The sequence below is a fragment of the Camelina sativa genome, chromosome 20 (genome assembly GCF_000633955.1).
Source record: "Camelina sativa cultivar DH55 chromosome 20, Cs, whole genome shotgun sequence".
NCBI lineage: Eukaryota > Viridiplantae > Streptophyta > Magnoliopsida > Brassicales > Brassicaceae > Camelina > Camelina sativa.
The window spans coordinates 10,265,661-10,279,150 of record NC_025704.1 but is presented as its reverse complement, the minus strand read 5'-3'; the positions used below and the strand labels follow the sequence as shown (position 1 = coordinate 10,279,150).

Below are 13,490 nucleotides of genomic sequence, written 5' to 3'. Positions count from 1 at the left end.
ATGCCATCATTAATCGATCCAAAGTCCTTGTGTTCTCTTAATCATTTCTCTTACATTTCTTCTTTCAATTCATGTAAACCTTTCAGTAATTTTTTTTTCCTTGGTTCTCCCTCTAAATTTTGTATTCGAGAATTTTTTTTTTTACTATTATTACTTTCTTTTGCCTATAATAAAGCAATGCTTGATGATACTCACCAGAAGAGAACACGATCAAAATAATGAACAATGAACGTGAGAACACATATCAGAGGCAAACAAATATATATATATATGTCGCGGAAACAGAGTTACGGTTTACAAAAATCCCAAAATTCAGACAAGACAAAGCCAAATTCCAAAAACAATGAAGCTGGTACCTAACAAAGCAGGTCCGATTTGAGTTTCTTCACCTAAAAGAATCCCAAAAGCGGCGGTTGCGGCGAAGGTCGTGGCGTTGGTGACCGGAACAGCTAGAGAGATAGGAGCGTGGCTGAGTAGGGCGAAGAACGTAGCGGATGCGGAGAGGTTGACGAGGAAAGGAACTGAGTATTGCCAGAAGAGGAGGAGATTGATCCAGTCGCGGATCGCGATCATGATTTTGCGGCGGATCTGAAGACTAGGAGGAGAAGACTCTGTTGTTGAAGACTTTCTATTATCCCAGGCGAGAGCGGCACGGCGGATCAGAGCATTAGTGGCTCCCCATACGAGCCCTACCGCTACCATCTTCTCCATGTCTTCCTTCATTGCTGCGATTGGTCAATGTCTCTTTCGATGAGACTCTCTGCTTTGTTTTTGTTTCTGGTTGGGATTAACTAATAATTACCGAATATGCCATTGGCACGGTTCGATTCGTATTGGTTACAAAATCGCTTTAAAAATTGCATCAGTAAACAATGTTATAAACGTTACATTACAAATACCAAATAAATAACCAACCAAGTACAAATACATAGGTTTGTTTCACACTGATTCACACTTCCCTTATAGAAAAAAAAACAAACAGGAAGCAATTAGTTAAACAAAGCAACAACAAACATGATCATCAACCAAAGAGGTCCAAATCCTAAAACCAATGCCTGCATTTTGTTATATATATGTACACATTCTCTCACACAAAATAGCCTCCCCTATTCTCTCTCTCTCTCTCACTCTCTTTGTTCTTTCTTCTTCTATGCCCTGTTCTATTTTTCACTATCAGTGTCTGTCACTGGGGCTTCTCATGTTCTCTAACTTTGCTAGATATGAAAATTTCTTAGGTAGAGCTCTTGGAGACTTCATCATTGGTTTCTCCTTTGCCTCTTCAACTCTGTGGAAGAATTCTATATCGCTCATTGAACTATGCTTTTTAGTATCGGATGATAATCTCCACCCAATGAAGTCTGATAGTTTCCTCGAGTTTGGTGTTTCTGCACCAACCACTTTTTCGGTTTCTTCGAATAATTCTAGTTCTGCCTCGCTTTCTGATCTTGTATCTGCTTCTCCCATCAGTTGTCTTTGAACTAGCCGATCAGCTTCAAGAACGTCCTCTACTCTTGACATTATCTTTGAAGCTAGACTTTCTAATACCCTTGAATAGCTCTCCAATATCGCCTGTCCAACGTCCTGTAAAAAAACCATCACAACTTAGTTTCCAGTATAATATTTTGTTGTTTTTGTCTCTCTTGTTGTATTATTATTACCTTGTTGTTTCTAATCTTGGAGACTTCAAGCGAGGATTGTGGGATCCCAGGGAACTGTTGTTTGAGCATAACCAATATGGTCTCGGCTCGGACCTCGAAAAGCTCTCTCTTCTCTAAGCTAACAGTTGATCCCCACTGAGATTTGCCGTCTTTCTCTTTCTGGCACATCTTCCTTTTCCATATCACCATGGAAGCTTCTATCCTGTTCTTTAAATCAAGCACTTTGTATTCCGTTGACAAATCCAAGAAAGAAATGAAGTAGTCAGGATCAAAGCATTCCTCTGTTATGCTCTTGTAAAGGAAATCACCAAGGCTTGTCTTCCCATTCTACAACACCAACCGTCTCATCATCAGCTTCTTAGCTTTAGAGTAAATTTTGAAATGAAACAGAACACTCATTTAGAAGAAGTAAATTATTACCTTTGGAAGAGAGTCAATGTAGTTATCAGGAATGTGCATTTCAGACAATACTTGAGCATTGATGGCCGTGGCGGCTTTAAGGACTTGTGCCACAGAGTCTTTCTGATTTTGCAACCACCTACGTGATTCCTCAGACAAACCATCACTTGGAACCTTAACAACTGGTAACCACCAGTTCTCATCCGGCTTCCTCCAATCTCCATTGTGATCTGCATCCTCAATGTCTCTTGGCACATACCAAAAGTCTTTCTGATCCTTGAAGTTGTCCAAAGTGTCCTGCCAAATGAGTAATTGAATAAGTAGGATGCTACCGCGAAAGAAGAACAAAGATGATTATGTTTCCATACAAAAAAAAAAAAGAAGTATAGTAATACTATTTGCCATTTAATGTTTTCATTTGTATTTCATGCTTATAATTTGCAAACGGTTTGGTTTTTGATAAAACAAATGTACTAAAATGTTATGTTATTTAGCCAACGTTGTAATTAAACCGTGGCTGAAACAATCATGCGGTGCGGATGCAGTTAAAACTCACGAGAAGAACCGAGTCAAGCTTGCGTAAGGCTGGAATGTTCGTCAGCAAATCATCTCTTTGTTTTGTCACCATGATCTAGAAAGGAGAAAATTAGGGTCAGTAAGCAAACAAACAAAAAAAAGCCACTAGGAATTGTTGGTTATCTACATAATTATTGGCTAATGTATGCCTTTACCTCAGTGAATTGGCCATTTTTAGCCATTTGTTTAGAAGGAACAAACTGGACAATGTGATCAATCACAGATAATAACCAATCCATTTCTTTCCTCCAAATCTCCTTTGTTTCAGGATACATAGGCTGTAATTTCATCTGCTCCCCAAACATTGAATCTGCCAACACCAAAGCCACATAGTTTGTGAATTATTTTAACCATATTCAAATAGTTAATTAGACATTAAAGTTTAAGTTATGGTATAAAATGTCAAATACGTACCAGCGAGTCTGGTGATGGCATTTGATAGAGCTAACGCAGAGGTCACCCCATCCCCTCCGCCTGACATGTCCTCTCCAAGCAGCAGTTTTGCGAATCTTTCCTTCATCACTTCCATGTCTAAAATAGATCAATACAAAAGATTATGTAAGGATTCCAAATTAACTAGTCTCACTAATATGGTGTATATATAAGGATCAATACAAAGATTATGTAAAGCTAATATGTTGTATACCTGATCTCCGATTTTGCTTGCCTCTACGAGTCGATGGTGAAGCGTCCAATTCATGTATGGCGAGTTCGCGCTCGGGTGTATGCATGCCATCCCCACGAGAAGAGAAGGATGAATGTCCAGAGTTCCGACCATCGAACATCTTTCTAAAACTGAAAGATCTTGGCCAGCTTAGTTTACGTCCTAATGTCCGCACCATTCCCAAATTTACTCCTCTCAATTTATATCTCTCCACACACTTTCTTTTGTTTTTCTCTCTTTTTTATTGACAAAAATATTCAAAAAAAAAAAACACAAAGCAAATGAAATCCAAAAAACGGAAAAAGAAGAAAGCAAAAGAGACGTACAGATCAAGAAACTAGTCCTTTCGCTCTCCCTTGTCTCAGTTCTTTCACCACCGAATGAAACAAAACAAAACAAAAATAAAAAGAAGCAAAAAAGTACTTTTATGTTCTGTACTTTTCTGTTTCCAGTTGTTTTTGTTTTTGAGTTGGTGCAGATAAATGAAACATAGAAATGTTCGTCTAGTTTTCTAGGGCTGGAGAGACAACGTGCGTGCATGTTTCAAAATTAAGAAAACAAAGGATAAATATGGTAGAAGGGCGGTTAAAGATACCCCTAGACGACTTTTCCTTTATTTATTTTATCTTTCAATTGTTTAGAATTCACCCTCACGGCTGCTTATATGATTCACTTGGGATTTCGTGAATTAAGTAAGAAATTGTTCGTTATTTGAACTACTAATCCACATATGGTTTAGTGAGATTGTAGGAGATTTTTCTAGCTAATGTATATCTACATCTTGATGTGTGATTGTCTCAACCGGTTAGAAAAATTATGTTTTAGTGTTACAGCCTTACATGACCCGAGTTATAGAATCATATGTGTGCTAAACTTGGGGGAGGGATGATTTGTGCTTGTGGATCGTTATTACAAATCCCTATAATATAATTCTGATCTAGAATTTAGTTGTAAGAAAAATTAAATATGGCTGGAATTTGGTTGTAGGAAAATTATCGTCAGAAAAGTGACACAATCGACTTTTAAAATCTGATTGACTAATTCGTTGGTGTACAGTAGTGGCATGGGGGGCATGTAACATCCCGACTCTGTACCAAGTCTAAACATTTCTGTATAATTTTTAAAGGATTTGATTTCAATATCCCTTATGGTTTAATCGTTTAATCACGTCGTGTAATTTATCATTTTGAAAAAGTGGCGTTTATGATCTCACTTTCTCATCCAACTCCCTCATGTATTGACATTTTTTTTAGATAGGGGCTTAAACAAATGAGTCTACCACTCTACCTACAATTCCGACAAGTATTTTTTTTTTTTTAATACAACACATCATAATTTCTCTTACGTGTGCCAAAGCTTTCTCTATCTCCAGCGAGAACCAAAACCAAAACTCATATATATGTTAAGTGATCAAATACAAAATAACAAGATATTTGGAAATTCTGCAATAAACAATGTTTGACCATACAATAAATTAATTTATTTTGCTTACATGAATTCTCTGATGTGGAGAATCATGAGTTCATATAATTTACTTTTTTAGATGAAGCAAATGTTGGTTGCAAGAGAATTCAAAGTAACAAATATTTTCTTTGGAAATTGTAGATTTCAATGTCATAATCCTCAGTTTGGTTGAACCATCAAAAGACATGAGGAAACATATGATACCATAAGAAAAATCATTCATAGTATAAGCCAACAAAAACGCTGTTCTGTTTTTCGCATTTTATTTGTAGAAACAACAAAAATATTATCTGGTCGCTAGTTTAGCCAAGGCGGGTGACTGCAGCATGCATAGCATCAGCGAGGTGAGGTACTGTCTTCGAACTTAGACCTGCCATGCTTATTCTCCTGCAATACATCAAAATCACCCTTGTGTTATTTACTAATTCTAATTTCCCTTTGTTTAACTATAATTCCTGTAGCAAGAATGTGACATTCAGATCTATCACTTTCTCAAAACTTCAAAGCAAACTACCTTGGTTCACATACCTAGGAAGAACCTAATGAAACCTTGTGGATGTAGTTCTAAATTTGTCTCATTATTACCTCTAATACTCTTAGAACAAAGCGTTTGGCGAGAGTATCTTAGAACTATCTTCATATCATATATTTATGCATTTCAGAAACCAAACTCTCTCATATGCCTAAAGATATTGACAAGAAACGATGGGATATTAAGTTGACTCACCCGTCAGAGGTCATGTAAATGTGAAACTCTTTGGTCATGAATTCAACTTGCTCCTTGTTCAATCCGGTAAAAGTAAACATCCCGATCTGTTTGATAATGTGACTCCAGTCGCCAGGTGTGCCTGCAAACCAGATAACGTGTCAAGAACAAAAAAATGCAGAGTAATGATTCTGCAAACCCGGAAAGAAGATAAAAGGAATGGAATATAAGAGAAAACAAGCTTTATCAAAACCTCTAGCTTGAATAGCATCAAATAACTGTTGGCGCATGCTCTTGATACGGTCAGCCATTTCTTTCAGCTCGACGGTCCAGTTGTTGTACATATCACTGCCAAGATGTGTACAAAGAAAAAATTAGAAATTTGAGGAGCAAAAACTAATTCCATAAAGAGATTCATTTTAAAGTTAGATAATGTGCAAAGATAGCACTAGTGATTGCTGCATAATTCCAAAAAACTTCCCATAACCATTTTCAACACAGCCTGAAGTATAAACTACTGCTTACGGAAGAAAAGGTAGAGATTTATCTGTCTACTGGACTATTATCTCAAGATTTATTATGTAAGCTTCCCCTCTAGTATATGTATCTAGAAAAAAGTACTTCTAATACATTAACTCAGGTGTAAAGGTTCCTTCCCCGACAAAAAACATTCACAAGTAATATAAAATTAAAGCTTGGATTTATTAGTTCATCTATCTCCCAGGATATACATTTACCTGCTTTTCAAAATGGTGGCAACAATGGATGCTCCATGAATAGGTGGGCTAGAATACATGGGACGCACAACAAGTTTCACTTGGCTCTCAACCTTACTGGCCACATCTGCTGACTTGCAGACCTACACATTATATCACAAAGATTAGATGCACTTCTAGTATACTGTATTCTTGTACTATACCATTAGATTCCATTTTTGATTAATGATAATGATGAATAGAAGCAAAGATGAAATCGAGAAGTTTTGGTTCCTTACAATGCTAAGGGCACCAACACGCTCCCCATAAAGTCCCATATTCTTGGCATAACTTTTAGCTATCAAGCATTCACCGCCATCAGCAACAAAAGTACGGACTGACTGTGCATCAGTGTCAAGGCTACCACTAGCAAAACCCTACAAAAGTGTTAGGAAAAAAGGATTCAGGCTGCTCTTTCTCTACATTAGATAAGACTCAAGCATACTCTATAACAGGTTTTCATTTGTTCATAAACAACAGTTTAATAAAGCAGCAAAGGAAGAATTCTTTTATGAGTTACCTGATAGGCACTGTCGAAAAAGGGTAATAAGCTTTTAGATCTCATGAGTTGTCGAATCTGTTCCCACTGTTCAGAGGTTGGGTCAACTCCAGTGGGATTGTGTGCACATGCATGAAGTAAGACAATAGCTCCAGATGGTGCAGCACCAAGATCCTCGAGCAAGCCTGTTATTTTTTTGACATCGAAGGTTACAGTATGTATCAAATGCCCTTTTATGAAATGTTTTGACAGAATGCAATCTTAAAATAACTTCATTTGCAAGTGTAACAACAGGGAAGGTGAAAGACACAATTCATGGAACAAAAAAAAAGAAATCAACCTTGGAAGTCGAGTCCACGAGTAGAAGGATCGTAGTAGCGGAAATACTCAACAGACAAGCCAGCCAGGTTGAAAACTTTGGGATGGTTCCCCCAAGTTGGTTTTGGAATGTAAATGACACTCTTGAAGAACAAGAACAACAGTTAGCAACAGTTCTAGTGATTTACCTAATTCAACTACTAATCAAAAACTAAGAAAAGAGAGAAGTATACTTGGTGGTAGTGCTTTTTGAGAAACTCAGCCCCAACTCTCAACGAACCGGTACCAGACAAGCACTGGATTGTAGCAACTCTACTCTCTGCAATTGCAGGACTGCTCAACAAAAACGAGAATGTCAAGACAAGACCATACACTATGAACTAAAAGGGGATAATTATAGAGCTACAAACAAACAAACACAGCTAAGAAGATGATAAATCAACAGTAGAAATATATTACCTATCAGCACCTAAGATGAGCTTGGCGCTTAACTTGTTAAAATCAGCGATTCCAACAATGGGAATATATTCCTTGACCCGGGACCTTACATGAGAGTAGAGAAAAAGTTTTTAGACATTCACAAGAAAAGACAAGTAGACGACTAAGTAAGTAATAAAGTTGCAAAACTCACGGGTCGTTCACGAGCAGTTGCTCTGCTTTTCGCACCACATCAAGAACGAGGGGCTTCCCTTCCTTTATTAAAAAAAAAAAAAACAAGTAAATTAATCAAAAAAAAAAAAATCAAAGCTTCCAGAAACGGTTAATCAAATCAACTGAAACCATTAAGATGATTCGTTACCTCAGTACGATAGGCACCGACACCCAAATTGATCTTCACAGGACTTGGATCATTGTTGTAAGCAACAGTCACCTGTATTTTCCAAAAAAAATCATTGATCAACAGAACTAAATAAGAATCATATCCAAAACTGAGGTCTAGTAGAAACCACATATGGATCAGGACCGGTATATAGATCCAAGCAAAGACGGAATGAAAAATCAACTCAGTAAGATCGATCAAGAGAGAAGCGAAGAAGTAACTTACACCGAGAATAGGATCTTCGGGAGCACGAGCGACGTTTGAGAAGACAGACTCCATTGGTTAGAAGGATTAGCAAACAATAAAGATCGACGAACGAGTTGAAGACAATTTATATTCTCCTTCACAAAGTTTTAAAGAATCCAACTTTTTTTTTTTTTTTTTTGTTAACTGTGGGCGCTGCTGCTTTATAAAGATACCATTAACAGAGTTGAACTTGCTCAACAAGTCGAACCATTTATTTATTTAATTCCCATTTTTCTTATTTTGACAAATCTTCTAATTTTCTTTTCTTTGTCTAAAATTCTAAATCCTAATTTCCTTTTTGTAGTAATTATTTTTCTTCAATTACTTTAATTTTTGGGTTAATAATTCAATAGATTGCTTTGACATCAGAGCAATGTTTGTTTTTTACAATAGGACTTGACACTGTATATGTTTTGTATATGTTTCTTTTGCGTCAGTCACACAATTTTTGTATTATCTACAAACTGGTACACCTCTGCACCTATCTGAGAAGCCCAGTCTATGGTCGAATTAAAGAAGAGCTCCCAAAAGCAGAGATCCACTGCAAGCACTGATGAGAATATTAGCAATGCCAATGTTTGGTACCGGTTCAACGGCCAGCGCAGAGCCTCGGCCATTCTCCTCAGGATCGGGAAAGAAGTTGTCTCCATGTCTGTTGGATTTCTGATTGACCAAGCTGTTACCCATCTTACCTCTGAAGGAACAAGATCAAACTCTTCTCTAAGTCGTCTTCCCAGGTCAGGCATGTGCCCTCCCCCGTACAGTATCGCGATTCTCTTGTGCCCTTGTTCCAATGCTCTTCTTAATGCTTCAGTTGCTGCTCGGTTTCTCTCACCTATGATCACTGATTTCTCCTCTATATCTGATGTCTCTTGCGTTAGCCTTCACACACAAATATGCAATTGTTAACAGACTTGTGTCAAGTAAACCTCAGAAATGTTAACAGGGCTGTGCGTGCTTACTCGGATGTTAATCTCTTAGCAAGGAAAACTTTCATAGCAGCTCCAAAGTCAAGCCGTGAAAGCGCTTCCAATTCTGGATAGTCTGACGTCTGATCTCCAAAGTCAGCACAAAATGCCCCAATTAGAAAAAGACCAACAAGAGGCATAGGAAAAACCCTTGAAACCCATAGAAGCTTTGACCTCCAAGTATCACGACCTTCAGTTGCCAGAGCTGGCTGTATCATTGCTTTTGTTGATCTAATAGTCATGTCCCTAGCAAATGAGAAGAAGCTTTCACCTTTCTCCTTCTGCATCAAATATGAAACAGCACCAAATGAAGATTAATCAGAGACATCACTCAACTGATAGTCATGCATTCTGTACGCTATCAAGTAATAACGATTCCCAATTTCCCACTATCCCAAACAATATAACATGATACAGACAAGACAACAATGTGGATACCAGAGAATACTACTCAAAACTGACAGTGGTAAGTGGTAACTCTAAATAGTTTTGGAAACAAACCTGAAGCAACTGGAATGTCTCGAAATCAAGATCAGCATGGTACCAATTCTCAGTTTCGTAATCTAGACAATCTAGCTGAAAATCAAGTGTAAGTACTCTTGCCATCTGCCGTTGAATGAACCCGAGAATACTAAAGCCTCTTGAACGAGAACTCTTGAGCTTCTTGGCAGCAATTGGGTTTCTTCTGTTCTCCAAGGTCTCTTTACTAGCCACCATCTCATACAATATAGAATCATATGGTTCAAGCTCCTTTTGCAGAGCAGTGAAGTACCTACACACACAAACCCAAACCGCATATGCCATCATTACAAGAAACTAGCTAAACAAACCTAATCAAACGCATTCCTATGATAACCAAAATAGAAGAAAGACTCACTCTTTATCTGCAATATGAATCGTTGAAACTAAATCTACCTGCAAAACAGAGACGATGAAATCGATTATAAAGATGTGAACTTTCTCAATTTATGTAAGAACCCAGAACATAAACAGAGATGGTGGAGGTAACCTGAAGAAAAGGGTTGAGAAGAATCCAAGGGAAACGTTTCTTATAACCGACGATTGCAGTCTGTAACTCGCTTGTGCCATTTCCAGCGTCGGGACGGCGCTTGAACCTCATGTAATCAGCGATTGAGTTGAATTCGAGGAAAAGGGCAGCGTCGGAAGCATCATCAGAAGGTTGATTCAGTGAGCAAGAGACAAGCACATTTGGATAACGAGGATTTGAACGGGATTGAGATATGCGGAGAAGTTTCGAAGATGAGTAAGCAGAAGAAGAAGAAGAAGAAGAGGAAGAAGATCTATCGGTTGTGGTGGAGGTGTAATTAAACGGAGGAAGGACGGCGAACGAGGTGACCGCCATGGTTCCCGTCCCTGAGTTTAGTTTTAACGGAATAGTTGGAGAAGAAGAAGAAGTAGTGTGATGTGAAGAAGATATTTCGCCATTTTCCAACCAGACGAAATTTACACGTTTCTCTTCCTTCCGGAAAAAAAATAATTTTGTCATTTTTTTGTTTGGTTGAGAAAAATCGTTTTGATTAACTAATTAAACCGAACCAGCCCTTAACTCAAACTAGGAAAAGGGTAAAGATTTTAACCAAACTAGGTGTAAACCAGGAAGAATACATATGGTTGGTTTTCCAACTTTTCTTCCTTTCTATTGAATTGAATTGAATTGAGGAATCATAAACTCTAAATGTTTTAACTAATTAGCCTTTTTGTTTTCAGTTTTGAAATTATTTTACAGCAATTATTTGTTTTTAAAAAAACGCAGTAGTTAAGCAATAGATTAAAATGTGTTTTGAATGTATTCATTTTTTTTTTTGGTGATAGGAGAATGGTATCATTTATAATACTAGTGTATTTAAAAAAATTCAATAGTTTGATATTTGTTTAGTAAAAAATTGCATGAAATACGTTATAAGTTATATAGATAAATGTTAACCAACTTATTTTAAGGAAAAAAAAAAAAGAGAAAGCTAACCAACTTATTTAATTATGACTACTATTTTCTTCATTCACAGGTTGGTTTAGCAAATAAGAGGGAAAAAATGAACTAGGGATGTAAAATTCTATTTATTTTTTCCTACAAAAAAAATGTAAGAAAAATTAGACAGCTTAATTAGTTATGTAGTAGCTGTTGATTGGTTCACTATTATTTGGAAGATTTGAGAAAGTGTGTAACATTATAAGTCATAATCTGCAATTAGCGAAGTTGATTTTGAATCACGTAACCAGGTCTTAACGCAAACCAAGCATGAGTGGTTTTGGGGTTGATTTAGTTCAGATTGTTAAGTACTTATAAGCGGTTTGAAAACAGAAATAACAAACTCTGTTTCCATTCATAAATGCGCTAAAGTTGTAATATTCATGTAGTATTATTAATTTGAGATCTCATATGTAGAAACTTCCGTGATAGTGAATCGCTAGATCATGATATGGTCAAGTCTATTAGCATATCTATATTATAGTTTATAAATGTATATTAGGATGGTTAAGTCTCCTTTAGCTTATCCTTCTAGTATACTAATTGTACAGTATATAATACTCTTGTACCACATTATGATTCATTAATGAGAAAATATCTTTTTACCAAAGTTAACATGGTATCAGAGCAAAACTAATTTCTCATTTTTTCTTCCGCTTAACAAACTTTTTCAAACACCATTGATGACGATTATGAGCTTCTTCTTCGTTTCCATCTTCGATTCGAGCTGTTTCTTTCTCGATTGAGCTTTGTTTCTCTCTCTGTTACATCTCGCGTCGATCTTCTCGAATTCCGATTTGATTTTTCTTTTTCCGATGAGTGCTTCGCGATCTCAGATCATTTTGTCATTTGTTGTGAATCTCATTGCGATTGTGTTGATTCTATGTTCTTCTTTGATTACCCGAGTGCTTTTGGGGTTAATTGCTTTTCTCTTGGTTGATTGAGTTTGGGTTGTTGCTTTTTATCGCACAATCTTGTTTCTGATCTTAATCATGACTCCTCCGGTTCCAAATTCAGTTCCGAATTCGACGGATCAGTATGAGAATCCGTACTTCTTGCACAGCTCAGATCATGCGGGGATGAGTATCGTATCCGATCGTCTCACGTCTGGAGCTGATTTCTACTCTTGGCGAAGGTCAGTTCGCGTAGCTCTTAACGTTAGGAATAAACTGGGTTTCATAGATGGAACGATCAAGAAACCGCCTGATGATCATCGTGATTTTGGTTCTTGGTCTCGTTGCAATGATATTGTATCTACTTGGATCATTAACTCAGTTGATAAAAAGATTGGAGCAAGTTTGTTGTTCATATCTACCGCAGAGGGTATTTGGAAGAACCTAATGTCACTTTACAAGCGAGATGATGCTCCGAGAGTTTTTGAGATAGAGCAGAAGCTGAGTTCCATTCAACAAGGATCGTTGGATGTTACTTCCTATTATACTCTTTTGGTTACCTTATGGGAAGAGTACAAAAATTATGTGGAGTTGCCAGTATGTACTTGTGGCAAATGTGAGTGTAATGCAGCTGCTTTGTGGGAGAAGCTTCAAGAACGAAGTCGAGTTACCAAGTTCTTGATGGGCCTGAATGCGTCATATGAGTCTACTCGGCGACATATCTTGATGCTTAAGCCAATTCCAAGTATTGAAGAAGCTTTTAATATGGTCACTTCGGATGAAAGGCAAAAGACCATCACACCTACATCCAATTGTAACGCCCCCAAACCGTACTAGGACCACCCAGGCCATCGGACGGCACCAGAGCGCTACTATGGGAACGTTCGTCAAAGGTCCGGCCGGGTGCGAGAACGAATCAGGCCCTTCGACCAGTCCCTCGGCGAGGTTCCCGACCACACGACATATCCCTCGGGCTTTGCAACCCTACGGATATGCCGTGCGTTGGGCCGACCCGGACTAAGTCTGTACCAGTACGACCCGTTTGTTTTAAAAGAAAATTCGAATGTATTAAAACTTAAACGAGTTCTCACAACCGATTACACCCAAAATAGTTCACATGGCTTAACGCCAAAGTTTAGTTCACAAATAAACATACTTTTATTTTACAATAGACACCAAAAGCAAACTACTCCGGAGTCCTATCGTTCACCACGCCCTCTAGTTCCCTCTAGGGTCACCTGCAGAACAACAATATTATCATAAGTAATCTAAGATTACTTAGTGAGCTCAGGGTTCCTGCAGAGAAATAATTCCCAAACCCCGATTCCCCATTAACAATCAACATGCATGCAAATACAACCACATGCGAACATAAACAAGCAACATGCAAGCACTGGTAAACAACATGCAAGCATAAGCGATTAACAAGCAAGCAAGCACAACGGCTTAACCACCATCAGAGATGACATGCAGAAGCTTATCAAGCCAACAAAACATTCTACCAACAATCGCAACTACATGCAACAACACACAACAA

General features: G+C 37.7%; 4 protein-coding genes across 4 annotated transcripts; all 4 read right to left on the bottom strand.

The window, feature by feature from the left end:
• On the bottom strand, positions 245 to 822 carry LOC104770323 (transmembrane protein 234 homolog). Its single transcript, XM_010494729.1, has one exon. It carries the CDS (start codon positions 721 to 723, stop codon positions 313 to 315), a length of 411 nt encoding a protein of 136 aa, XP_010493031.1. The 5' UTR covers positions 724 to 822; the 3' UTR covers positions 245 to 312.
• Positions 943 to 3,557, bottom strand: LOC104770322 (rop guanine nucleotide exchange factor 10-like). The gene is made up of 7 exons (XM_010494727.1): positions 3,280 to 3,557; positions 3,048 to 3,164; positions 2,789 to 2,943; positions 2,614 to 2,688; positions 2,079 to 2,354; positions 1,659 to 1,985; positions 943 to 1,581 (listed from the first exon to the last, which is right to left on the bottom strand). Exons 1-7 carry the CDS (start codon positions 3,473 to 3,475, stop codon positions 1,174 to 1,176), a joined length of 1,554 nt encoding a protein of 517 aa, XP_010493029.1. The 5' UTR covers positions 3,476 to 3,557; the 3' UTR covers positions 943 to 1,173.
• Positions 4,875 to 8,236, bottom strand: LOC104770321 (aspartate aminotransferase, cytoplasmic isozyme 1). The gene is made up of 12 exons (XM_010494726.2): positions 8,085 to 8,236; positions 7,839 to 7,910; positions 7,671 to 7,732; positions 7,499 to 7,582; positions 7,273 to 7,372; positions 7,062 to 7,182; positions 6,743 to 6,906; positions 6,462 to 6,599; positions 6,205 to 6,326; positions 5,721 to 5,815; positions 5,489 to 5,609; positions 4,875 to 5,148 (listed from the first exon to the last, which is right to left on the bottom strand). Exons 1-12 carry the CDS (start codon positions 8,136 to 8,138, stop codon positions 5,064 to 5,066), a joined length of 1,218 nt encoding a protein of 405 aa, XP_010493028.1. The 5' UTR covers positions 8,139 to 8,236; the 3' UTR covers positions 4,875 to 5,063.
• LOC104770320 lies at positions 8,448 to 10,527 on the bottom strand. The gene is made up of 5 exons (XM_010494724.2): positions 10,083 to 10,527; positions 9,951 to 9,988; positions 9,575 to 9,845; positions 9,068 to 9,354; positions 8,448 to 8,987 (listed from the first exon to the last, which is right to left on the bottom strand). The coding sequence occupies exons 1-5, from the start codon at positions 10,434 to 10,436 to the stop codon at positions 8,543 to 8,545; spliced, it is 1,395 nt and encodes a 464-aa protein (XP_010493026.1). The 5' UTR covers positions 10,437 to 10,527; the 3' UTR covers positions 8,448 to 8,542.

Excerpts from the sequence above, each read along its gene's own strand:
- LOC104770323 (XM_010494729.1), bottom strand. The coding sequence starts at position 723 with ATGAAGGAAGACATGGAGAAGATGGTAGCGGTAGGGCTCGTATGGGGA.
- LOC104770322 (XM_010494727.1), bottom strand. The coding sequence starts at position 3,475 with ATGGTGCGGACATTAGGACGTAAACTAAGCTGGCCAAGATCTTTCAGT. Across the intron at positions 1,986-2,078 it reads ACATTGACTCTCTTCCAAAG|AATGGGAAGACAAGCCTTGG; the intron begins GTAATAATTTAC and ends TTGGTGTTGTAG. Across the intron at positions 1,582-1,658 it reads CCAAGATTAGAAACAACAAG|GACGTTGGACAGGCGATATT; the intron begins GTAATAATAATA and ends GTTTTTTTACAG.
- LOC104770321 (XM_010494726.2), bottom strand. The coding sequence starts at position 8,138 with ATGGAGTCTGTCTTCTCAAACGTCGCTCGTGCTCCCGAAGATCCTATT. Across the intron at positions 7,733-7,838 it reads TCGGTGCCTATCGTACTGAG|GAAGGGAAGCCCCTCGTTCT; the intron begins GTAACGAATCAT and ends TTTTTAATAAAG. Across the intron at positions 7,183-7,272 it reads TCAAAAAGCACTACCACCAA|AGTGTCATTTACATTCCAAA; the intron begins GTATACTTCTCT and ends TTGTTCTTCAAG.
- LOC104770320 (XM_010494724.2), bottom strand. The coding sequence starts at position 10,436 with ATGGCGGTCACCTCGTTCGCCGTCCTTCCTCCGTTTAATTACACCTCC. Across the intron at positions 9,989-10,082 it reads TTCTCAACCCTTTTCTTCAG|GTAGATTTAGTTTCAACGAT; the intron begins GTTACCTCCACC and ends TCTGTTTTGCAG. Across the intron at positions 9,846-9,950 it reads ATTCATATTGCAGATAAAGA|GTACTTCACTGCTCTGCAAA; the intron begins GTGAGTCTTTCT and ends TTGTGTGTGTAG.